The 25567-nt window shown below is 50.1% G+C and overlaps 1 protein-coding gene across 6 annotated transcripts in view; it reads left to right on the forward strand.

Annotated features, from left to right (window-relative positions):
• The window catches only part of ANKS1A (ankyrin repeat and sterile alpha motif domain containing 1A), a 114774-nt gene that overhangs the window by 37318 nt on the left and 51889 nt on the right, over nucleotides 1-25567 (forward strand). For all 6 annotated transcript variants that reach the window (XM_040616346.1, XM_040616347.1, XM_040616350.1 and 3 more), the window contains 7 exons: nucleotides 624-699; nucleotides 996-1097; nucleotides 2429-2524; nucleotides 2624-2820; nucleotides 4672-4764; nucleotides 10856-10964; nucleotides 17984-18555. In XM_040616346.1, the coding sequence (XP_040472280.1) occupies nucleotides 624-699; nucleotides 996-1097; nucleotides 2429-2524; nucleotides 2624-2820; nucleotides 4672-4764; nucleotides 10856-10964; nucleotides 17984-18555 (1245 nt within the window). The remainder of the gene's footprint in view (nucleotides 1-623; nucleotides 700-995; nucleotides 1098-2428; nucleotides 2525-2623; nucleotides 2821-4671; nucleotides 4765-10855; nucleotides 10965-17983; nucleotides 18556-25567) is intronic.

A 25567-nucleotide genomic window follows, 5' to 3' on the forward strand; every position in this document is an offset into this window, starting at 1 on the left:
GATGGAGAAGCCCCTGTGGTCACGCTCTGCCCAACCTTGCTCCCAGCGGGATCGTTTATGAAAGATGAGCGATAGCTTTGGTCTCCTCTGGGCTGTTTGTTCAGCTCTCGGTTGCTCTGGGAAGCTGCTCGGAGGGATACTGGTGCTGTGCATGCTTCACGCCTGCTTGGTGGTTGAGAGAGCCCCAGACACACAGCGAGGGAGGAGGACAAGCCCGTTCGCCGAAGCTGTTCTGCCCTGCAGTACCATGAGCTCTTGATAGCGGCGGAGGCGAATTGTCTCTCTCCCTATCAAGCCACTTGTGAAGATGCTGTTTTCACAGCAATAGCTTCTATGTGGTGGTCTTGTCTTTCTTTTTCAGGACACGACCTCTTGCTAAGCTGTAGAAAGTCCTTTCTTGGTCTCTAACTTGGGCCTGCATGTCTCTCTGGAGACCATCCCCATTTTCCATTCCAAATTCTCAGCTTTGTAATAATTTTTATTGTCTGTCCTCGGTTGTAGATACTGTTGCCCACACTTTGTATATGATGCCGTTTGCTTACTGCTTCTGTAACCTTCTAAACATGCCTCCATCACCATTCCCCACTGTCTGGCTTCATGCTATTTTTCCATTTAATTTGCAGACTGAAAAAGGCAGTGCTTTGCACGAAGCTGCTTTGTTTGGCAAGACTGATGTGGTACAAATATTGCTGGCTGCAGGTGAGAGTGATCCCCTTTTGAAGCAATAGCGTGGCGATCCCTTCATCCAGAACTCGAGGAAACCCCTTTAGAGAGCAGTGTGTTTCCCCAACCAGCGATCAAAGTTCCTCGGGGAGGGTCATAGCAGAGTCTCTGGTGTTTGGCTTTAGGTCTGCCTCTCTAAAGCATTTTTTAGCTCCCCCCACAGTGATGATCACAAATGTAAGATCTGAACTTGTTGAAAGACGTGGACTTGCACACTGTTTAAAAAAAAAAATAAATTCTTACTTTTGCCTTCTCTGCACCTATTGCCGCAGGTATTGACGTGAACATAAAGGATAACAGAGGCCTGACAGCCCTGGATATTGTGAGGGAGCTTCCCTCTCAGAAAAGCCAACATATAGCAGCTCTTATCGAAGGTCAGTGATGTAGCTCTGTGTGCGGGGCAGGAGGGAAAAGTTTCGGGTGCTGATGATGCCAGTGCAGGATTTTGTTCTCCAGCCCTGGAAAGTGCTGAAAGCGAAGCAGCTTCAGGTCAGGTCCCTCCATGAGGATCTTACAGGTGTTGCTGATGAAGGAATGATACTTAAATGCTCTGGTGAGCTGTCTCTAGACCAAATGTTTGCAGGGAGACTTCTGGGGGGGGGGGGGGGGGGGGATTTAGGGGGATTAGCTCCTTTGCTGGAGGAGTGTGGCATGACTTTTACAGTTTAAATGGGCTTAATTGAGCTTTGTTTAACTCACTGGAGAAGTTAATTAAAATTAAAGACAGCCTAAATCTGCTTGCAGAATTCAAAGTAATGGCTTTAGAAATGGTTTCGGATTAACTATCCTTTATGTATGTGTCTGTGTAGGCAAATAGTCGTCTGTGGATCTTACATCCTCCTCCTCACTTCATTGTGAAGCTTGGGCATGGATTTTGCCCATGAGATGTACAGAAAGGCCTTGATTACTTGTGGTTTATGAAGGAGCTTGGCCCATTGCGTCTGTCCAAGTTAGGGAATGAAATGTGGCATCGTAGCTAAATTCCTACCTTGTAATTATGCTGTCTCAATTTCCTCTCAGCTGTGGGGAAAAGATCAGAAGCGTATGCAACTGGTGTGCATTATTCATGCTTCGCGTTTGGGAGCTTTACAGGTTCAAAGCACTTCGCAGACTTTTAATTAAAACTTTGCCTGTGAGGCTGGTAGGTAGTATCTCTATTCTGAAATTGGAGATAAAGATGGGCTTTAAAACTGAGGTTCTTGCAGGTAAATGCTCTTAGATTGCTCCTGTAGGTGAGCTAGCTGTGTGAGATGTTGATGTCTGGCTTAATTAGTGTAAACTTAATGTTTCTGGCTTTGCCTGTGGTTTGGGGACCAGAGCTAGACTTGTTTATTCTGTCTTACGACTCCAGAAGACCAGACTGCATCCCTGCTTAGTGATGTAGCTTGTGTCTGTAGCATGAAGTAATCTGCTCCACGATGTTGTGTCCATACAGGAGCTTTGCAGCTTTCTGATTAAAGACTCTGTAAAAGTTCAAAGAGCCATCCTTAACCTTGTGCGTGTGATTAAAGAGGCCGCCGGCTTCTATTTTGAGATCTGAGCTGCAAGTTTTAATAATGTACTTCGGTTGTATATATATATTTTTTTTTAAGGCTTAATAAGCTGACAGTTGGCCTTCCATCCACGAGGGAGGAAGCGCCATATGCTGAAAAGGACATAAAACTAGATTGACATCAACTGACCCTGTCGCCCCACCTCCCTGCAGATTACACGGTCGGGAAGAAGAGTGTCAAAGCTGCGGAGAAGACGGTTCAAGCACCGCTTGTTCCAGCCGCTGATCCCGTGTGCCGGATATCTCAGGGTAGGCTTCCATGGCACCAGCGATGCTCTTCCAGCAAACGCTGGCTTCCCAAGGGGAGAAGCCCCGAGTGATGTACTTGTGTGTCTCCCGCTCTCGCAGGTGATGTGGAGAAAGCAGTTACGGAACTGATCATCGACTTCGAAGTCAACCCAGAAGAGGAGAGTCCATATGAAGCTTTATACAATGCCACGTCCTGCCACTCCCTGGACAGCCTTGCCAGCGGGAGATCTTCAGATCGAGAATCGGTGAATAAGGAAGCGGAATCAACCGGTCTCAAAGCAGCGGGAGTCAGGCCTGTATGTAGCTGTGTGGGCTCCTCTCTGCTTGCCTTAGGATAGGTAACTTAGCTCCGGTCTCATGATTTTGCAGCAGGCTGCCCATCCCCCAGCTTGAGGAAATTTTTAACCCCGTCCCTGTCATTGATTAAAGCAGGCAGGTACCTCTCCTTTTTCACGGGCCTGATCGCAGAACCTCTCTTGTGTTGCCCACAAGTAGCCACTTCTCCCTGCTGAACTTTTGCCAAGTGTCGCATCCTTCTGTTTTCTGGCAGTTAAATACCGGTGCCTGTGAATTTTAGTTTGTCAGGACATTGCGCTTAGCTGAAGGTCACCTTCTTGTCTAGAAGAAAGCTTTGGAAACTTGTGTGTGGAGCATTTTTTCTCATCTGTCTTGCCTTTTGCTTTGCCCAAGAGAAGGCTCTCGAGGAATTATCTTTAAGAATAACCTGTTGGAAACCAGGCAGTGGAAACATTTTTTTCTGTATTACTTGCAGAGGTCTGTAGAGGGTACTCAAGGCTTTACAAGGCAACGCAAAGCTCCTGGAACTGACTTCAAAGTCTTCCTCACCTTCTGTTAGTTGCACCTGCTGCCCCGTTAGCAACCAATGGCAACTATGGGGCAGATGGGATGCTGGCCTTGCAGCATGCTGTGTCAGCTTCAGGGTTTGTTTTCTGCTTGGTTTTACAAAGCCTGATCCGTGGATGTATTTTTGGACAAAAGGCAAAGCAGCAACAAACAATTAAACTGCTGGTGGTACTGTAACCGTGCTTCCTCCCTATCTGCAAAGAGGTGCATTGTTTTCCCTCTATTATTAGCAAGTACAGTAGAAATGAGACAAAAGTTTTACAAGACGGGCGTTTCGGCCAGATCGCTCGTTCAGATGCGCTGTCCTGTTATGGACTAAATCTTGGTGGCTTATATCCATCCGTGTGCTGTCCTGTGCTGATGGTGTTTGGTGTGAAATAAGCTCAGCTCTGTCACAGACAAGAAAAGACGAGAGGCTGAACTGCAGTGGGAAGGGAGAGGAAAGAGGGACGTGCTTCAGGAGCTCGCTGGGGCTTCTCCCAAGGCTTGCTTGGGACTTTTGGAATGAGTTGTTCCTCGGCCGTCTTTTCCTGTGCCATTAGATGGAGCTGTTGGAGGGCAGGAGATGACCTAGAGAGATGGTTTTTTAGCTCTGTATGGTGACAAGGCAGCAGTTCTAAGAGCCCACAGGCAATCTTGGGATTGTTCAATCTTGGGATAGTTGAGGAATGCAGTGCAGCACTGTCCCTTGATCCCGTAGGGTTTTCTGCTGTAAAAGGTGCCTCTGGGATCACTACTGTTACAGTTTCATTAAGACACAAGCAATGGGTCTTCCCTTTCTCCCCGTTCGCGTGAGTTCATTGCTGACCTTCGCTGTGTGATGCTGTGCCGTTGAGGTTACCGCTCTGGGTCTGACTGAACTGGCCCAAGGAAGGAAGCAGCAAACCTGTGTGAACAGCACCTTCCACCTGAGCGGTTTTATGCTCCCGAAATCTAGTCGGTGCTCACGTGGGTCTGAGCCGCCCTTGTCCATCATTACTGCTGCAGAGCAGAAGTGGGTGGGCTGTGTTATCACCAGCATCCCATCCCCAGGGCATCTGCAGAAGGGGCTCTCTGCCTGCGTAGGTGTCCTGCTGGGGAGGAGGAAGAGGAGGAGGAGGAGGAGGAAAGGCAGCAACCACTGCCAGGCTCTGTGCTGTTGGGACTGAACTTCTCCTCCACCCCGATTAATTAGAGGAGGTCCCTGCCATGCGGCACGCACAGCGGTGTGGGCGTAGTGTTGGTGGAAGCAGGAGGGGACGTGCTTTAACACAGCGCAGCTGACAGTGGTCTTTAAACTGCAGAGAGAACGTCCACCCCCGCCTGCCAAGCCACCGCCCGATGAAGAGGAGGAGCAGCATGTGGAGAAGAAGATAGGCCATGGTCCTTCCTGTGAGGTACGTGGGACTTGATCTGGGGTGTTTTCTATAGGAGTGTGGCTTAAAGATCAGTTTTAATAATTTGGGAGGAGCCAGCTATGATATTGCATCCCTTGCAAGTCAGGCTGTGAATGCAAAGTCTTCTTTCACTCCAGCATTGCTGCTGTCACTTGCCATGGGAACTTCCTTTGTGCGGTTCTTCCAGGGCACCTCCGTGTTGACCTCCAGGCTTACACTTCCTAAGGGAATTCTCAGCCAAGAATAGGAAGGATTTTTCTGAATCACGTTGTGATGTGGACTGTTGCCCACTTGTAATGATCCCACCAAATGCATCTTCGCTGGAGACTGAAACCCAGAGGGCCCTTAGTTCCTGCTTCCTCTGAGCTTCCAGCTGCCGAGGAGGTGCGTGGGCTTGTGGGTCCCACTGATGTGAACAGGGATCAGGGGCTTGAATTCAGCCAAGAATCTGGCCCAGCATCTGTTAAAGTTGTCTTCTGCAGAGGTTGAGGCAAGTGGGCTGCTTTTTGGTGAAACCAAAGCTCTCCTGTTCTGCGTTGTTCCTCCTGCGCTTCCCTCTTGCTCTTTTGTGTTCACTTGCTTGTGAACCTCTGTGAGAGCTGTCTGGGGGCGGGGTGTGACACCACAAATGCGTCTTGGCAACTTCTGCTGGCACCCAGGAAAATCTTTAAAGCAAAACCAAATCTTGTGGATATCCTTGCCTTTCCAAATGCAGTAGGTTGTGTGTAAAACCAGTGGCGTGCAGCGGAACAGACTCCCGTTCACCAGCAGCTTGGCTTTGAATGTGTTGACTCTGAAGTTCCTACACGGCATAAATGTGATCTGTTTTCTGAAGTATGTCAGCTCTACCGCAGACATGAGTAAAACAGTATTTGCTTTAATAGAGCCGCCTTTTGAGAGAGAGAGAGTAAAGCTCCAAATGGTGCATAAACAGGAAAACTGAAACGTGAAATTGCAGACTGATCTCTCCGCTGCTGTTAAAATGGCTTTGCAGTGTGTGATGGCTGGTCCTGTGGCTGGTGCTCAGCAGAGGAGAGCTGGGTAATTGCATAATTGGAAAGCAGAGCTTGTTTATGATAACAAACACGAGGGAGGGAAACGTGCATGGGCTGCTCCTGCTGAGTTATCTTGCCATATTTAATTATAAAACACCTGCTGTGTTGTCCTGCCGTTAATGGCTTTGGAAACATGATCCAAGGTTCCAATCAGGATCCATGATTAAAAGAAATCTTGCTGGCAAATAGGCTCGTATGCAAAGTGACTTGCTGGGGAGATCTTGATTTGCAACCAATTTCATTGGTATCGCTGACAGATTGTGTCGCTGCCTGGAAATGACCTTCTAGATGTATCGATAAGGCAGGTTTGGGTCTGGTTCTTGTTCTTTGCTGCTTCTGGGGTGCTCTGCTTTGCTGAGCATTGCTCATTTCATTTCTCTTGCCCAGTATTTATCATTTGGGTACATGTTCTCTCTGGGTTGGGCAGGCGTGGACAGGAATAGGCTTGGGGCATGCTGTAAACATCTCGGAGCAGCATCCTGATCCGCCATCCTCCAGACCTGCTCTCGCGTTAGAGCCAGGACAGTTAGTCATTGAATATTCTGGGATTGGGCCAAACTCTAGTTTCAAAAGTAGTTTTTTTGTTCCATGGCCAAGCTGGGGCTATCTGTCAAAACAGATGTGCATAAACAAGAAACTTTTAATTCTCATGATGGAAAAACGTTAGTACAAACAGGCGAAAGAGCTGATTGTTTGGAGGTGCTTGAGTGCCTTCTTTCACTATCTGCAGAAACCTTCTGGGTTTGCAGCTGAATAAGTGTCTGCATTGTCAAATTAAACTTCAATTTAATTTGTTTACTACTCCTCTCCGAAAGGGAAGTGCAGATGAAAGACAAGGCGCCATGATTGTGCCAGCAGTTCGGTTTGCAGCTCTGGGGAGGGAGGAGAGACAAAAGAGACGAGTTACCCTTTAAAAAGTCTTCCAAAGGCCACGACTGTGGATTAAGTACACGCCAAAGAGCACGCTTGTTATTAACATCATCTTATTTTGGGGCTTTGCTAATAGCGAACATTTATACATGCTAACCAACATGTGTAAATAAATGCTAGATGACTTGGAAGAAAAATTGATTTGATTTTGTTGCTCCTGGTTGCAGAGCCTACAGAGCAAGCCCAGTTTCCCAGCAAACAGTGGTTTTCATTTGGAGTGAATTTGAACCTGAAACTCTGTTTAAAGCTTGGGAGGATGAGAGCTGGAGAAAATAAAGTGTACCCAGGCCTGTAAACGGACGCATAAAAGTTTACAAAGCGCAAGCTGGGAATTGTGTGCCGCTAGGGAGCTGCTGCCTGAGTGCATTCAGTGCATTTGGAAGAGGCCAGCACCATCATTAGCGTCTGCAGGAGTCTTAGGAGCACACTGATGCCTGGCTTGAGGTCCAGGCTACCACTGTTACGGCAGGCTGCTGCTGTGCAGTATTTTTCCAAGTTCTCTGGCGAGAGCCTGTCACCTACTGTTATGGTCTGATGTTTTTGTGCCACCATCTGGTCGGAAGTTTATTTCCTTAATTTGCTCGTTATGAGCTCCTTCACCTGAAAAGGAGCAGGTCTGCCTGACGGCGCGTGTTGGAAGCAGGTAGAATAAATACTTTCTTTGCCGGACATGGCCCGTTTCCTCCCATTGAGAAAGCTGATTTAAAAGCCACTTGAGGTTGCACGGACGTAGGAATCCAGTCTGTGCTGCTGACTTCTGGGGGTGTCTCTGAGCCTCCCGAAGCTTCCAGAGGGCCTGACTAGATCGCAGTCAGGTAGGTACCTCTTTGCCCTTGCAGCAACCCCGATGCTCTCACCTTGGGGAAGAGGTGGGAGGTGGTGCTTAGGCTGCTGTCTAGACGGTGGCAGTTAGAGGAGCCTGCGAGCAGTAAGAGAGCCCTCCTTGGGGGGACGTTTTGTTCAGACCTGTTCTTCCCCGTCTTGGCAGCAGGTAGGGATCACCTGCTTTCTGCCGTGCTTTGACCCAGCCATGGTTGGATCAACCTGCCGGGGTCTAGCCAGGAGATGGTGCTGAAAGGCAGCTGACCATGTAGGCAGGGTGCCTTGAAGCCCAGTTTAGCCCCATTAGCACTGGGATGGCACGCCTCGTGCTCTAAGGACGGTGCCTTGAAGCCCAGTTTAGCCCCGTCGGCACTGGGATGCATCTGGTGCTCTAAGGACGGTGCCTTGAAGCCCAGTTTAGCCCCGTCAGCACTGGGATGGCACGCGCCTGGTGCTCTAAGGATGGTGCCTTGAAGCCCAGTTTAGCCCCGTCAGCACTGGGATGCATCTGGTGCTCTAAGGACGGTGCCTTGAAGCCCAGTTTAGCCCTGTCAGCACTGGGATGGCACGCGCCTGGTGCTCTAAGGACGGTGCCTTGAAGCCCAGTTTAGCCTCGTCAGCACTGGGATGGCACGCGCCTGGTGCTCTAAGGACGGTGCCTTGAAGCCCAGTTTAGCCCCGTCAGCACTGGGATGGCACGCCTGGTGCTCTAAGGACGGTGCCTTGAAGCCCAGTTTAGCCCCGTCGGCACTGGGATGGCACGCCTGGTGCTCTAAGGACGGTGCCTTGAAGCCCAGTTTAGCCCCGTCGGCACTGGGATGCATCTGGTGCTCTAAGGACGGTGCCTTGAAGCCCAGTTTAGCCCCGTCAGCACTGGGATGGCACGCCTGGTGCTCTAAGGACGGTGCCTTGAAGCCCAGTTTAGCCCCGTCGGCACTGGGATGGCACGCGCCTGGTGCTTAAGGACGGTGCCTTGAAGCCCAGTTTAGCCTCGTCAGCACTGGGATGGCACGCCTGGTGCTCTAAGGACGGTGCCTTGAAGCCCAGTTTAGCCCCGTCAGCACTGGGATGGCACGCCTGGTGCTCTAAGGACGGTGCCTTGAAGCCCAGTTTAGCCCCGTCAGCACTGGGATGGCACGCCTGGTGCTCTAAGGACGGTGCCTTGAAGCCCAGTTTAGCCCCGTCAGCTCTGGGATGCATCTGGTGCTCTAAGGACGGTGCCTTGAAGCCCAGTTTAGCCCCGTCAGCACTGGGATGGCACGTGCCTGGTGCTCTGAGGACGGTGCCTTGAAGCCCAGTTTAGCCCCGTCAGCACTGGGATGGCACGCCTGGTGCTCTAAGGACGGTGCCTTGAAGCCCAGTTTAGCCCCGTCAGCACTGGGATGCATCTGGTGCTCTAAGGACGGTGCCTTGAAGCCCAGTTTAGCCCCGTCAGCACTGGGATGGCACGCGCCTGGTGCTCTAAGGACGGTGCCTTGAAGCCCAGTTTAGCCCCGTCAGCACTGGGATGGCACGCCTGGTGCTCTAAGGACGGTGCCTTGAAGCCCAGTTTAGCCCCGTCAGCACTGGGATGCATCTGGTGCTCTAAGGACGGTGCCTTGAAGCCCAGTTTAGCCCCGTCAGCACTGGGATGCATCTGGTGCTCTAAGGACGGTGCCTTGAAGCCCAGTTTAGCCCCGTCAGCACTGGGATGGCACGCGCCTGGTGCTCTAAGGACGGTGCCTTGAAGCCCAGTTTAGCCCCGTCAGCACTGGGATGGCACGTGCCTGGTGCTCTAAGGACGGTGCCTTGAAGCCCAGTTTAGCCCCGTCAGCACTGGGATGGCACGCGCCTGGTGCTCTAAGGACGGTGCCTCGAAGCCCAGTTTAGCCCCGTCAGCACTGGGATGGCACGTGCCTGGTGCTCTAAGGACGGTGCCCTGAAGCCCAGTTTAGCCCCGTCAGCACTGGGATGGCACGCGCCTGGTGCTCTAAGGACGGTGCCTTGAAGCCCAGTTTAGCCCCGTCAGCACTGGGATGCATGTGGTGCTCTTAGGACGGTGCCTTGAAGCCCAGTTTAGCCCCGTCAGCACTGGGATGGCACGCCTCTGGTGCTCTAAGGACGGTGCCCTGAAGCCCAGTTTAGTCCTGTCAGCACTGGGATGGCACGCCTGGTGCTCTAAGGACGGTGCCTTGAAGCCCAGTTTAGCCCCGTCAGCACTGGGATGCATCTGGTGCTCTAAGGACGGTGCCTTGAAGCCCAGTTTAGTCCTGTCAGCACTGGGATGGCACGCGCCTGGTGCTCTAAGGACGGTGCCTTGAAGCCCAGTTTAGCCCTGTCAGAGCACCAGATGCATCCCAGTGCTAAGGACGGTGCCTTGAAGCCCAGTTTAGCCCCGTCAGCACTGGGATGCATCTGGTGCTCTAAGGACAGTGCCTTGAAGCCCAGTTTAGCCCCGTCAGCACTGGGATGGCACGCCTGGTGCTCTAAGGACGGTGCCTTGAAGCCCAGTTTAGCCCCGTCAGCACTGGGATGGCACACACCTGGTGCTCAAAAGATGTCAGATGCCCGTCGTCCTTGGCGCTGAGGTGGACCAACACGTGTGAGTCTGCAGCCAGACTCATGTGGATCCTGCAGCAAGCCCGCATCCCAGCGCATGGATGGTGGCGTTCCAGAGCAGCTTGCTGGAGCATCTGCCAATATTCCCGACTCTCTAATCAGAGGCTTTTTGGGATTTAAAAATGAGCACAATCGCTGTTGCGCATCCTGAGGTTAAACTGTGTTTATACAGTCTTGCCTGAGGGCTCTTTAGTCCTAAATCTGCTTGTGCATCCTGAGGTTAGGAATGCTGGATCTGAGACTGCAGAGAAGGTGGAGAGATTTGGGCTTTTTATTTTTTTTTATTTTTTTTTTCCCAGCCACATCCTAATAGGGCCAGCAACTAAATACTGAATGACGATGCAAATTCCAATAGCAACAGTAAGTCTGAGTTGGGATGAACAGGAATAACGGTCTCAGCTCTTTTTCCCCCCTCCAGGCTGTCTGCAGACCTTGCACAGTGAATCAGTTGGTCGGTGCTAGAAAGCTGTCAGCAACCTGAAATACTAGAAAATAAAGGGGGTTTGGGTGGTTTTTGGAGGGGGGGGGGGGGGGGAGGACTATTGCATTTTGGATCGCACTCGGCGGTGAAGGTGTTGCCTCTGCCAATTCCTTGCTTAAACCATGGCATAAAGAGGCCTTGTGCTTTATTGCCGGGATAAATAGCATTGCTTTGTGGAGAGCTACATTATGCTGTTTTCCATTAGGCCCCTGTTGCACGAGGAAAGAGCAGGGAAGAGGAAGAGGAACACCCTTACGAGCTGTTGCTTACAGCAGAAACGAAAAAGCCGGTGGCACTGGATAGGAAAACAAAAGGTAAGTGACCATCCAAAACGCGGAGCTGTTTGCTTAGATGCATTTAAGGAAAGCATAGAGGGCAGAGAGAAACTGGAACAATTAAACTCTTTGGGTGGGGCAGCTGGGGTCTGGATTGCAATTGTTTTTGTTTCCCGGTAATCTTCACTTTTATAAAAAGGAGAGAGCTGAATGTTCCTGTACAAAGTGTACACGGAGGAAGGGCAACTCTGCTATTTTGACAACTAAGAGATTGTGAGGACCTACTCTGTTAACTTAGGAAATAAGCCGATCTTGGGCACGGTCAAGTGAGTGCAGAGGGGTGGCAGGCTGTGGTGTTGTTACAAGGGAGAGGAACCCATGGGAGCCTTTACGTGAGCCGTATTCTCCACCCAGCTGAACTTGAGGACCTGCTGGCGTTGCATGTTGATATCAGCAGAAGATTGGCCCTGATCTTAAAACCAACATCCCAGTGTGTATTAAAGCTAATTCGAGATGTAAACTAACAAAGGAGGAAAACAAACACGTAGAGCAAGCCCCTTTTCTAGAACGTGCTGAAAATCTGCTCTATACCAGGTTAAGTATCGAACTAGGCTCTCTTCTCCCAGAGGAACTGTTGTGCTTTACCAGGGGTCTGGGAACACCTTGTCTCTTGTGTTTGGCTCTTGCTGGGCTTTTTGGCTTTCCTTCAACAACAACAACCACCACAAAAGATTTGTTTAGAGGGAAAAACATTTCTTGCTTTATTCAAAAGTCCTGAGCAGGATTTTGGAAGGTTTTAGTTAGGATTCGAAACCTGGAAACCGTCTGGCCTTAAGGATGGACAGAGAATAATGAGGACTCGGTGTGATGTCTCACTGACTGCCCTGTAAGACCTGCAGCTTTTTTTTTTTTTTTTTTCCCCCCTTCTTGCAGCATGATAGCTTTTGTTCCTTGAGCCCTGCCGTGCTCCTAGCTTGTGCAGGGTGGCACAAGAGGTCATTATTTTCCCACCAGCGTTTGCCAAAGCCACTTGCTGCCGGAGGCCAAGTTAGGATGCTTTTCAGGTTGGTGCTTTGGGGTCTCGGCCAGGAGTAGTCCTTGGGTGACAGCTATGGAGCCAGCAGCTTTCAGGCACAGCTTTTCAGCGTGCAGCTATTGCTGATTATTCAGGTGCGAGCTATTCCTGACTGCTTGGCTCCTTTCTCTGCCTACCGTGTCTAGGTTTGATTAATGTGAGTAAAGGTGGGTCCTAACTATGTGTCAGACGAAAATAAAATCTCACAGGAATGCATCTGCTTGTTCTTGATGTAGATCTCTTCCCCTGAACGCGTCGGTACTGCAAACGGTCTAAACCCCCTTTCACAGAGGTTGCAGGGAGCATCTTTAGCCTACTAAGGATCCGGAGCAGAGTCCTGTCTTAACATCCAGCTGGAAAGACAAGAGCTGTGACTTCAGGGTGTGCAGTCTGTGGCAAGTGTTACTGGGTTTGTAACAAGCCCGGAGCCCTTTCCGCTGTTGCAGCAGGAGAAATCCAAGGATGCAGTTGAATTTTCTCATCTTCCAGGACTTGCCCACACTTCTAAACGCAGTTACCACTGCATCTAATGCAGCGGAGCCTTCAATCCGGTGGAGGTGGAGAGCTGCTCCACCCGGGAAGGGGTCCAGCCGATGTATTTCTCATTTCTTGCGTTTCTTCCGCTTGCCGGGGCCATCTCCCATCGCTCTTCGTGGTGCACCTGGAGAAAAAGACACACGATTGTTTGTCCCCCTTCTCCAGAGGGTCCCAGCTGTTTTCCAAAAGGTCTCGGCGTGATCCCTGTGGCACAACCGCATGTGTGGCACTGTCCCCAGCTGGCAGCTCTCCCCACACTGCAGGAGCAGCTGAGCTTTGAGAGGGCCCCGTGTCATCCTTCACCTGCTGCTTGTCCTCTCGGGGACTTCAGGCTTCATGATGCCAGTAGGAAATGAGGCACTGACTACATTTCTTTTTTTGTTTAGCACGATTTTTCTGGTCTGTGGTGTTCATCCTTGCTTTCTGTCACAGCGTTACAGGTTGTTCCTTTCTGCACGTGAGGTTGATAACTGCTCTGGAAGGGTGGATCAGCTTTGAAATCTGCTTTATTGCACTGGGAACAAAAGAAAATGGTTCCAGCTTTCCCAGCAGTTGGGGTCAGATACCAGAAGGGCACGTGGAAGCAGACGTAGCTAAGTATGAAATGTGAGGTATATGTGGGCGTGGGGGGAAAAGATGCGTTTAGGGAGCAGCAGAGTCGTTTTGGCAAAAAGTTAAACGAGGGCTGAATGAGGGACTGAAGCCTTAATTGAGGTGTTGGAGAATTTTCCCAGCTCTGGATCAGACGGGTCCTGGAGCATCAAAGGCAGCAGCTCAATCCCAAGACAAGGAGCAGGCTGCAGGGTGGCTTTGAATTACTTCTTGGCCCTTGTTCTGAGAGGCTGGGCTTCTAGATGTTACTTGATGAGTTCTGGAGGAGCCTTTGGTCAGCAGAGAAGGACTCGGATTCTCGCGGGCTATTGAGAAGGACTTTCCAGGGCAGCTGGAAAGCTGAATTTCAGGCATGCTGTGTTTAATGGTGCCTTTCATATGTGATAGCTGCCTTTGTTCCTCTTGCAGCAAGTTGTCTTGTATCCAGTGACTAGATGAATGTGGTATTATCCGCCTGGCTTTGGTTGCCTTTTGTGTATGTTACAGCAGTTTGCTGTCACATGCTGGAGCACTGGGAAAAGTTGGCCTGATGTTGCGGGCAGAGTATCAGAAGTGGTTTAAGCCAAATGCTTTCCCATCCCCTTTGGTAAGGAAACTACGTGCAATCGCCTGCATGAGGTCGGGTCATTCAGACCTTGTAACAGGACTTGTAAATAGGCCAAGAGTGGTGAACTCTGTGTGGACTGACCGGAGGAGACCGTTCAACTCCTGCTGCGTTCGGAGAGACCTGATGGAGGGATGAAGGCAGAAAATGCTTCTGAGCGTTGTCTGTCTTGCCTCTCAGGAGAATCTTCCACAAGTGCTGTCAGCAGTAACCGGCTGCAGGTAGGACTGACTCGGTTCCTTCTGAGAGTTATTAAAACTGGTACTTGTTGAGGTTCTGCTGTGCTGCTTCCATGGGAAGCCCAGCCTGAAGTCCCTGCTTCGCCCTTCCTCCTGCTCGCGTTTTTCTTACGGTTATTCTGGTTCAACCAGATGTATGACTGTGCTCTAAACCAGGGCGCTGAAATGAGGCAACGATGAAAGACGACACATGCTGCAGAGAGATTTAAAGAAAATAGCTTTTGAGAGAGCCGCAGAAACAGCGGGATGGATATCGTTACAGGGAATCCGTGGGGACGCGTGGGTATGGCAGACAAAGGCTGGAAGAGGCAGAGACTTCTTGGTTTGCTGTGAGATGGATGATGGTGTAAACCACAGCCTACGTGCCCTCCCTTGGTTTGGTGGCCGGGGGACAGACCCCTTCCTGTGTCTCGGGTCCAAGCCTGCATTTCTGCTGTCACGATGTATTTAGAAGCTTCTGTGCAGAGTGAAATGAACGATCTCTCTAAGCAACCCGAGCAGTGTTTTATTGCCCTTTCCTAAAAGGGGAATAGGGGAGGGAGTAGAAAAAGAGCACAAGCTCAGGTGGCTTTTGGAGGACAAGCTGCCCAAAGTGACCGAGTTTGAGGCTAATACAGGAGCGTACTGTACACGTCTGGATTTCGCATGCAGCACCTCGCTGCGTAGATGAGCCTTTCATCCCATCAACATCAAGAAGTTTCAGTTTTACTGCAGTTGAAGGTTATTTTCGCACCTCTATAGCAGCACCCTAAGGGACCCTTTCCTCCTCTGGCCGCCTGTGCCACAGGAGATAGAGTTGCACGCTCCTCACTTGACAAATTCTGGTGTGATGTAGCACAGGGAGCCTTTTCCATATGAAAGGTAGAGGCTGGCGTGTGCCCTTTCTACTTCTGAGGCCGGGGAGCTTGAGCAAAAAGCAGCTGCAGTAACAGCTTCATTCTCCTAATCCAGGGGCATGAAAGAAATCCTGTTGATGATATATAGGGAAAGAAATTCAGTCGAGACAGGGCAGTTGCAGCTTCGTGTTAGGAGTTTAGGGAAGCACTTCGTATCTGGAATCATCAGGCAGCTGGCAGGGAGGCTCTTAATTGAATCCTCCCTGGGAAGCAGACGGTCTGTGCCCGGGCAGGCGCTCCTGTTCCCATTAGGTGTTGGAAACAATCTCTCCCGTTGCCGAAACCTGCAGTGGGCATTGACCGAAAAAGTCAAGACCAGATATCTGTGCTTGGGTGTAAAATCAGCTCGGGGAGCTGGACAGAAGCCCCTCTGTTAAGGATGACTCCCTCTCTGAGTTAAAAGGTGTAGCTGGAGGAGGATGCTTTGAATGCAGCAGATGGATGGAACTGGGGTGTCTCTGCTTCTCTGGCAGCCAAGTATTATTTTCTCCTTCTCCAAATTCACGATACCCTTGAAAAATGAGTGGTGTTCCTCTTTGTGCCGTGAGAAAAGTGATCGGCACATCAGCTGAATTGCGTCAGTGACCTATCCCAGAAAGGTATGTCTTCCCGGGATGGCCGGGGGTTGTTCTGGTCTCTCCACGACCATCCTGAGGCACCTGTAGTTGAAACCCCGGGAGGTAAAACCTGGGGACCCTCAGCATTCCTGCAGCGTGCACCTCAATGACAAAAAGGAGTGAGATGACCCTTTCCTTCCTACATCAGTTCTCCCTGCAGCTTTCAGGGCCCGCTCTGAAACGTTTCCTTCAAGATGTTCCTCGCATCTTCTGAGCAAGGGCTCCTTTCCTTGCTTCAGCCCTTCCTCCTCTGGCAGCTCCCTTGCATTTTGAAGTCCTTGGTCGGCTGGAGAGTGAATGGGTGGCTGTGATTTCTGTGCAACAGGAGCCCTTTTGTGAGGCTCTGGAACTGGATTTGGAGCACTTTGTTCTGGCTGGACTCAAGTGTTCCAGCACGTGGCATAAACTTTCACCAGCCCGCCTCTCTGCCTTCAGCAGAAATGTCAGGAAAGGTTAAGCCGAGGCACGGAAGAATTGATATCCAAAGAAGGAAAGGTTTGAGAAGAAAGGCTGTTGATTTTTGCAAAAGCTTTGTCCTCCCCATCAGGTTAACGTGCCTGTCCTGTCAGTGCTGTGTCCCCCTTAGCGGCTCAGTAGCTTTTTCTTACTAATACGGGTCTGTCCTAGGAATGCAGCATGTCTGATCGCTTCTAAGGTTTCTCTCCAGCATTACAGCATCATAACTTTTTTAGGCAAAGTAACTGACCGTAGTCTGGTCTCGGGATGTTCTGCCAGGGTGCTGCTGTTGGCTCTCCGCAAGCAGCGTTAGGAATGATGCCGGTGACACCACCTGCCCCCGGGAGATATGCCTCCCCCTCGGCAAATTCAGAACTTGTGGTGAATGTGCCCATGCAAGATAATCAACAACTACTTCATTGTCCCGGAATCTTTAACTCGTAGGATCCAGGATGAACTAAGCCCTTGCATCACTTGAGCCCAGCGAGCAGCGAGCTCTGCGGGCGCGCTGCCCTGGCAGTCAACCTCCGTTCAGGCTTTGGCTGTTCCTGACTCAGCTGCCAAGGGAGCAAGCTGCTTTTAGCATTTCTGTGCAGTAAACACATGCCTGCGAGAGGGACTAGCTGGGCTCGTCCAACACTGGGCATATGAGACCCCGGGCTCTGAAGCGGCGTGCAAAGACAAATGACTTAATTCCGTCCTTTCCTGCCTCATTTCTGGTGCGAGGACAGACCACAAAACCAGATGGGTGTTAGTGTTTGAGAACGACCTGGTCGAGCTTAGCGCTGGAAAGGATGCTCGGGGGGAAGGAGTTGATCACACTGTTGTTGCTAATAGGCTGCTTTTAGTTCAAGATAAGTAAAATTCATTAGTGTGTTGTGCCTCACTGAGATGAGGATTCCTTTGCCTTGGCTTCCGAGAGCTGCTGTCTTGCAAAGCAGGCGATTTCCTCTTCACATCTAAACATCCTCCTTGCGTTTCAGAGCCAGGTTATCGGGGTGCTTTGCTCTGGTGTTCCTTTGCAGCGGCGTTTTGCAGTCCTCGGACTGAAGAGTGTTTCCTCGGCACTAAATGGAAGCGGTTAAAATTGGTCAAACAGTTATGTGCGGGCGTAGGAATCCTCTGTAAACAGAAATTTTATTTCTTAGCTTTCCAAAATTCTGCTTTGACAGTTCCAGCGCCCATTCACATGTGACCCGGGTGAGTACGCGTGTGTCTGTGTACACACTTGGCAATTGGGATCGGTCAATTATTCATGATTTATGCAGGACCCTGGTACCTGATATTAAAGATGTTGGTGCAGGAGTGGCTGAGGAGCTGTGTCATGTTTCTGGGACAGCCGGTACTCCTCGCAGCTCGCGCGTTAGTAGATCAGACCACTCCGTGTTGAGCCGTTTGCTTGCAAGAGAAGAGACTTTTTGATGAAGTTTGGGTTTTTTGGGTTTTTTTGTTGTTTTTTTTTTTTTTTAATTGCATCAACTGTTTATTTTTCTCCCCTGAGTAAAGAGGAGAGGTTAGACTGGGAAACCGCTAGGGAGGAAAGCAGTGGGGTTTTTTTGGGGAATGGATTTTGGAACTTGCAGGTTGATTACGGTCCAGCAGCTTTCCCACCCTGCGGCTCGTGCCAAGAGCAGGGAGCGCTGCTCTAAATAACACTTTGGCCTTTATGGAAATGTATCAGATGTTCCAGGAGCCTCTGTCTCTGCTTCTCCTACCTCACTTGCTCTCTCTGCAGGATATAGTTAGCACTTCTCTTAGCCTTATATAGCAAGGCCTGATAGTTAGTGTTAACAGGAATAAAACAACAAGGAGCGCTGCCAGATTGCATAAATCAGGCCAGTGTTTGGAATTTCATAAATGCCGTGACTTTGGGTACAAGTTGAGCATGCAGAACAATACTGAACTGTTCTCTCTTTATCTCTCCCTCCCTTGCTGAGGGAGGGCAGGGGGAGAGCTGGAATTATGCTGCTTCTTCCATGTTTTTAATTCCCCCCCCCCCCCTTCATTTTCGTCCCCTTGAAGACCACAGGAGGAGCAGCGGCAGCTGCAGCCAGGACTCTGCCGACGGCCAGGACATCCAGGTTCCAGAGCAGTTTTCAGGATTGCTTCACGGTTCTTCCCCGATCTGCGAGATAAGCGAGGACCCTTTCAGGCTCGTTTCTTCCACGGAGAAAGGAGGCACGGAAGCTACAAGCCACCCACCTGCTATGCAGCTGGAGGATGCTGACTTCTCTGCCTCTGGATCAGTACGGACCAGCTCTCCGGACCAAAACCAGAAAGTAGTCTACGCAACTGTCCAGCACACGCACATCAACCGGGCGGATCCTGAGACTGTAGTCACGCCCCACGTGCTACAGCACCCCGGCGGTGCTGAGGAAGAGGGGGACAGAGCTGTGGGCAGAGCCCACCCAGGGAGCAAGCCCAAAGCCGAGCTCAAACTCAGCCGCAGCTTGTCTAAATCGGACTCCGATCTTCTGACCTGCTCTCCAACAGAGGACGATGCCATGGGGAGCCGGAGCGAATCGCTCTCCAACTGCAGCACTGGGAAGAAGAGGCTGGAGAAGTCCCCGTCCTTTGCTTCGGAGTGGGATGAGGTAAGGCTGGCTTTGCTTAGGAGCTGCTGTGCCGGGAATGAATCCGCACGGCGTGAGCTCCTCTCTATCACACTGGCCTTTAGAGGGGGTCCTGGGTGGTTTTCATTAGTTTTACAAACTCTTACATTGCATTAAATGCTCAGTTATAACTCTTTCAGGTGTGAAAGGCCAAGAGATAGGGTTAATTGGAGTGGGGGAGAAGCAGAATTGCAAGGAGTGAGGGGCTTTCCCAAGTTTTTGAGGTTGCTCAAATACAGGGCTTGATTTTTTTAGGCAAGCCAGATACTTTGGGGATGCAAAACCTTATGAGGGAGAGCTGATAACGGTGCTCCCTGACAAATCTTTGTGTTGACCTCCTCTTCCCAATTCTTCCCCTGTGGACTCTCCCAGCATCCAGAGGAGACGTTTTGGTTCTGGGTCCCTGCTGCTGGGGGGTAAGCAGTGTCCTGGGTTCACGGGGATGGAAGGAAAAAGTAGTTAGGCTGTGTCTGGTGCATTTAATAGCTCCCACTTTCCTCTTCACATATTTATTTCAGAGGCTTGTTAGAAGTCACTTTATTATAGTACAGGAGGCCCATGGATAGTTAAATATTTCATGCTCAGAAAGTTGGCCCTAGTGAACCACTCGGGCGAGATTAAGTGTCCCTCTGAAATTCAGCACCGCAGCATTACTGAAACATTCTTTGGAGATGATTCTCTGCTGGTAGAGCAGCAGCGCTGCGGAAGAGATAAGCTCGGATGAACCACTCTTTGTACACTGAAAGGAAATAAAACCCCTGGCGTGGTGCTGGGGGTGTGGAGCGGTGTGTGCCGGGCGTGTAAACCCCTGGGACGGTCGTGCCCCTGCTCGCCTGTCCTGCGTGCGCTGACTGGTGCTCAGCTGCCCCACTCGGAGAGAAAATCATCTTTGGTGGAAGGGGGAGGTATTCAGAGATGCTAAAAGCACCTCCTAGGTACGAGCCCGTCCTTCAGTTCATGCTCTGCTCCTCTCGCTCCCTGCAGTGGTCCAGGGTTGCCAAACACATCTATTTTCTTCTGTAGCTGTTCTGGTTGTAGAGGCATTGCTGTTAATTACCTGGGTGAGTTGTACCCTGCCTGTTAATGAAAGATTCTACAGCAGCAGGCTTGTTAGAAAGGGCTGGGTAATTTTTGCTGTCTTTTTCAAGCCTAACCAAACTGTTTACAGCAAACATGGAAAGGGAAGAAGCCTCTGGTTTTACAGTGCAGCAGGACTTTACCGGTAGCAGAGGTCAAGTGTTAGTGTGCCTGTGCTTCCTCTGCTCAGAGAAATGAACCCGCAGATCTGCTTCCCCGCGCGTAAACAAAAAACATCATTTCCACCCACTGTCAGCCTAAACAAGCCACAAGAGGAAAATCTGCTTTTCCTTCCCGTTACGTTAGGTGAGGAAATCAGAGGAAGAATGTGAAAAATTCACATCTGGCTGCAATGGGGCAGGTCTAACTTTTTTTTTTTTTTTTTTAAATTGTACTATCAAAACCTGACGGTTTTATTTGTCTGCCTGGCTTCTGGCATAATTTAACCGTTTTGTGGAACTGCTTTAATCTGGTAGTACCCTCCTGTGCCTAGAGCAGTGATTTGCCTTGGGGTCCCTTGGCTTTCACAGACCAGCTTCAACGATGCTGGACAGAGGTTTCTCCTCCCTGCCTCAGTTTCCCCATCTGCGAGATGGCAATGGCCTCTTTTTGCAGAATGTGTTTGTTCCACTGAAAAAACGCTCTGTGAAGTGAATTTTTTCTTGTAAGAAAGGGGACAAGGCAGCAGCTGGTGATTCACTGCCTTTAACCCGATTTGCCCTTTCATATCTTAAAGGCTGTATGGAGGCATTTGGGGTCTCGTTCTGACTCCTGGTGCAACAGTTGCAGTCTGATGCTGTCGTCAGGAGGGGCACAGTTCACGGGGCAGAGCTATTTTCTGTAGAAGCAGCATAAAATGGAGCTGCTGGTAGTAGTTTATATGGCCAGGGCAGTTCTTGCTATAAAATATTCTAAATTAGACTCCTATGGCTGTTAAGAAATGGGAAAGATGCATCTGTGGGGAACACTTGGGTTTTTTTGCGGTGATTTGTATGCGCAGAAAGGGGCTGATCTAGCTGGTCATGATGGCAACAATGAGATTTCAACGTAAATGTAGTGCTGTTGTTGGAAGTTTAATTAGTTCCCTGAATGGGATAATGCAGCTGCTCTGAATTAGATGCAACTTGCAGCCTCTGAATTTACCAGGCTAATATAAAACCCTGTTGAGCCACCCCTGTTAGCAATGATTTGGCTCTTCCTCTCTGTTGAGGGCAAACAATGGCAGATTTATATGCATTATTCTCTTAATTTCGATAGTCTTTATGCAGGCAACTGAGGAGGAAAGTGATCCGTGCGCTGCTCTAAGCCACACACAGCTGTAGCAAACAAGCTGAGGCTTTTGCCCACTGGCCTTGCCAGCAGGAGGTGTGTCTGTTCGGGGTGCTGGGGACTTGGGGAGGGACCCGTTTGTGTCGTGGACAGATGGGATCCGTGGCAGAGGCTGAGCTAGCATCACTCTGGGCCAGGAGTGACTCTGCTCGGCTAGTTTCCCCGTGGCAGGGAGGTGCAGGCTGCTTGGGAGCGAGGGATCACGTCCCTTCCCCAGCCACGCGCTGCCGATGCCCTTTGTTGGAAGTGGAAGGTGGTGCCGGCTTTGCCAGAAGGGTGGGATGGGGGAGAAGTGATTCACTTGGCAAAACTCATCCCCGTTCCCAGTCGCAGTTCCCCTGCTCCAAGGATCTGCCCAAATAACAGATGCCGGCAGCGCTGCGTTGTGCTCCGGGCTGCCAGGGGGTCTGTTGGGCTTGTCCCAGCTGCCCCCTGACCCACTGGCTCCTTCCCAGGAGCGTGAACCTGCACGTGGTGTCCCCCCCGGCTGCTGTCCCACAGAAACTCCTTGTGAAAAAGCTGGAGAAATTAAATCCAACAGCGCTGTGTTGCCCAGGGAGGGGGGCGAGGACCAGAAGTGCTCAATCCAGCGCTTGAGTGGGAAGCGAGGTGGGGAAGAAGCGTGCGAGGGGGGGGTAGAGCTCCTAGTCAGCATAAATATTTGAATCCTTCTAAACAGGGCTGAGGGCTAAAGTGATAAATTTGGTTTTCGTCATCGGCTCATAAATATTTAGCGGACAGGAGATGAGCACAAAGCAGTGGCAGCTCACTATGAATTTTGTATAGGAGAATAAACTCTGTTTGCACTCCCGCAGGAGGAAGGGGCCTCTTGGCGCCTGGCTTGGCTGCCAGCACCCTTTCCAGGGCGGATTAATTCGCATCTGCTCGGCCTTCCTCCTCCGTGGAGTAGCTCCAGCCCTGCGCATCTGCCTGGGTTGGTGCACACGCGCTGCCGTAGCAAACCTTGCGTCACGCAGAACGGCACTGGAGTCCCCTGGAAACCTCCCACCCCCAGGGTGGGATCCAGGAGGGGCTGAACCGGTTTCTCTCCTGATAAGCTATTTCAGGTCTCTTTGGAAGCAACATATGCACGTCTAATACGAATAGTGAGCTGTTTAACAAAAACTAATCTGCAATAACTTCGCTTTATTCTGAGCCTGTGCTATCTAATCGCTCTCAGCCAGGTTTAGGTGTCGAACATTTCTGTCTCCCCCTGCCCCAGCTTCTCTTGCGTTTTGTTCTGTGTCCTTTTATCCATTTGCTGAAGAAGAGAACCTGAGACCAAGACGAAGTAAAACTTTATCACGGTCACTCACTGAGCTACCCCAGCTCCGCTGAGGAAGCAGCTTCCTGACAGTGAGAACAATTCGTGGGCTGTAGTCTTCCCCAGGAGGAATGATGGCTGGGCTTGGGGATGTTGTAAAAGAGTCCTCTAAAAACTGGGGGGGCAGGGGCTTGCGAGGAAGTCGGGCTGTGACAAATGCTTTCTGTCCCTTAGGTGCTGGCAGGTTGATGAAAGCGATGTCCTGTGCAGCCGCGCTTCGTGCAGCACCGGGCGAGGTGATGAAGTGAAAACCCCTAAATGCAAATAGCGGATAAACGGGCTGTGTTTGTAGAGGAGGAAGAAGAGGGAAGATGTTTGGCTTTGGCAACACGCAGAGAGGCTGGGGAGTGTCTTAGCTGTAGGATTTTCCGTTTAGTGCCTTTAGAAAAGGCTTCCGATGCGCCGCTGCTCCCGCCGTTATCTCCGCTGTTCATTTCTGCTCCGTACCCCGTCCTCCTGCCTGCGCAGCCAGGACACCCCACTCCAGGGTAGGGGGTGGGGGGTGGATTTTTGAGGATTTCAGTGTGGTTGGTTTTGATGCACATATGATCCAGGAGACTCGTCCGTGCAATCCAGCGTCACCAGACTGAGCAGGGATGTCTGGAGTGGAAGCAGGGTGCTGTTGGAGTTGGCTGTTCTTCTGGGGGGGTTGCTGATGGTAAGAGAAATGATGTGTTAAGCGTTGAGGGGCAGAGGAGGAGGCAGGCTACTGAGAATTGGCCTCAGACCTGGCTCCTGACATTCCTTAATCCTCTGCTTCCAGCTGTCTGCTATCAAGTAAGTGGCTCCAATGCTGAATTTGTAATGAACGTTGGGCTGAGAGGTTCCAGCATCAATTTCACAAAATGAGGTGGCTGCTTTGTGCTCTGGCTTCAGCTCTTCTAGGAAGAGATTAAACCTCCTTCAAAAGAAACTTGGGGAACTGAATAAAACATGCACTTTAGCTTTATTTAGAAAAAAGGAGATACACAGTCTACCATTTTGCATTTCTCCCCAACCCCCCAAGTGAATTAGTTGAAGAATTAATGAATATTCTGTAGCTAATTATGGTGCTGGACAACCATCATCTGCTGTGAATAATCGTGGGGCTGCTCCGCGTTTCGCTGTCGCTGCGGAAGGATTTCTCTTCCCTTGGCAGTAACTCTGGATGTGGTGTTTCACCTGTCGCTGGGCCATTTTGGGGCTCTTAATGTCACGGAAGGGTGGGTGCCAGGAGCAAGCCGGCACATCTCTCCTTGCCTTCCATCAGAGGTTTTGAAGAGATGGGGAGCAAGTCCTTCGGGGTTGTGGCTGCTGTTGGGGTGCCTTTAAATACTTGAGCTCCATTAACCTTGTCAGGACTGCTTGGGCGCTTAAGTACCTAGCGGAATTAGTGCCTTAATTACAGGCTTACAGTTGAGGATTAAGAACATTTGCATTGCAATGTGAAACTTTAAAAGAAAGCTCTTGATGCAAAACCTGCCATTGGCTTAAAAGACGCCCAGAAGTTGAAATTCAGAGCTGTGAGCTGGCTTTGAAAGAAAATGCAAATATTTCCCTTTTTGTTCAGGGGGAGAGCTGCTATTTTTGTGCCTGGTGAAAACTGCATCTTGTAAAAGCCCAGTGGGTTTTGTTCTGACAAGCTCCTGCAGCTTACCTGCCGTCAGGCTCCCCAGTGGCCCGAGCTGTAGATCGAAATAATGGTGCTTGGAGTGAAAAACACAGTTGAGAAACCCGCATGTTCAGCCTCTCCGTGTCCATGCCACCTACGGCACACGGGCTGGCCACGGGTGGCATCACTGGCTTCGTCCTGTGCCTTTGCACGGTCCTGCATGGTCCGAGGACATCCCAGCCACGTGGGTCACAAGGCTCCTTCCTTGCTTGCCAGCAGCCTTTAGGAAATGGTTATTTTGGTTCAGGTGTTTAAATCTTAGCAGTTCCCTTGCCCCTGGGTTTGGCTCCTGCCCCTTCTCGGGGCGGTGTGCTCGGCGTGCTTTTCCAAGAGCTGACCCTCGTTTCTAAGCTCTCATTCCAGTTTTCCCTTGGTCTGTTCGAAATGTTTAATGATTTTATTTGCTTAAGGGAAAAGCAGCAATGTGGTCGGTGTTCTTGTTCTGATTTCTGCTATACTAAACAAGCGTGTCCATCAGGATTTTAATCAAATCGGGGCTGATTATTCTATTATCTCCAGATCCCAATGTTTCCTCTTGTTTTTCCTGTGCTAAGGTCAGGAATTCTTACATCATCCCTTGTGTCAAAACTCTTTTCCCTTTGCCCCCAGCGGTGAGATTTCCTCCATCCTGATTAACTTTTTGAAGTGAAAGCTTTTGTCTTTCCGCGATACAGGTTTGCTTTGTCCCTATTGCAGCCTGTTAAAATTATAAACCGATGCCGAACTAGGCAGATCCAAGCCAATTTACGTCGATTTACCAGTTTTATAGGTAAAATTGGTTGGTGTTCTGGTCTGAAAGGCGAATGTAAGGACAAGTGTAGTTTATTTCTTTGTTTAGCTTGAAGAATTATATTTGCCAGCTCTTTGAATCATATCAATTCATCTGAAACCGGACAGGTGTCAGGGGTGGCTTTTCCCAAAAGCAGGTTTGCAAAATACGATGCGACGTTGCGTCTTACCATGCCTGTGCGGGGAAGGAGGCTTCCATCCACGCTTCAGAAGGATTTGTGAAAGTGCCCTCGATACAGATCTAAATGCACAGTGATTTCTTTCTCCCCTTATTTATAGGGTCACCAATTACAGGCTGAAGACAGATCTAAATTAGTCTGTGTGCATCCAGTGTGCTAGAATAATATCACGATTTCAGTCCGCTGCTGCTACGTGTTAACTTTTCAAGTGCATTAACTCAGTATTTCTGAATCGGAAGCTTTTGATTCTTCTATGCAAATTATTCATGCTCTGATGGATATTTTAGTTATGTAACCATCTTGTGATCGTTAGTGTTTTTGGGACACTTTTTTTTTTTTTCAGGAACAGAAATGTCTGGCTTCAGTGTCCTTACTAAATTCAGTCTTTCATTATGTTCTCTTCCACTTTACGTCATGTCTTGCAGTACTTCAGAAGCTTTTATTTTTTAAAAGAATGTTTCTGTAGCTCTATCTCAAGTCTCCACCATGCTGTGTTGTACCCTACAAGCTGGAGAAAACCTTTGCACCGAGAGCCTGACGTCATTTTTGGCTTTGTGTGAGGATGCGAGTATGAACGGAGTCCAGCCGTCTCGCTCTTACGAGCAGATGCATTGTCGCGTTTGACAGTCTGTCTTGTCGTGTTCA

Source organism: Falco naumanni, chromosome 17 (genome assembly GCF_017639655.2).
Source record: "Falco naumanni isolate bFalNau1 chromosome 17, bFalNau1.pat, whole genome shotgun sequence".
Classification (NCBI taxonomy): Eukaryota; Metazoa; Chordata; class Aves; order Falconiformes; family Falconidae; genus Falco; species Falco naumanni.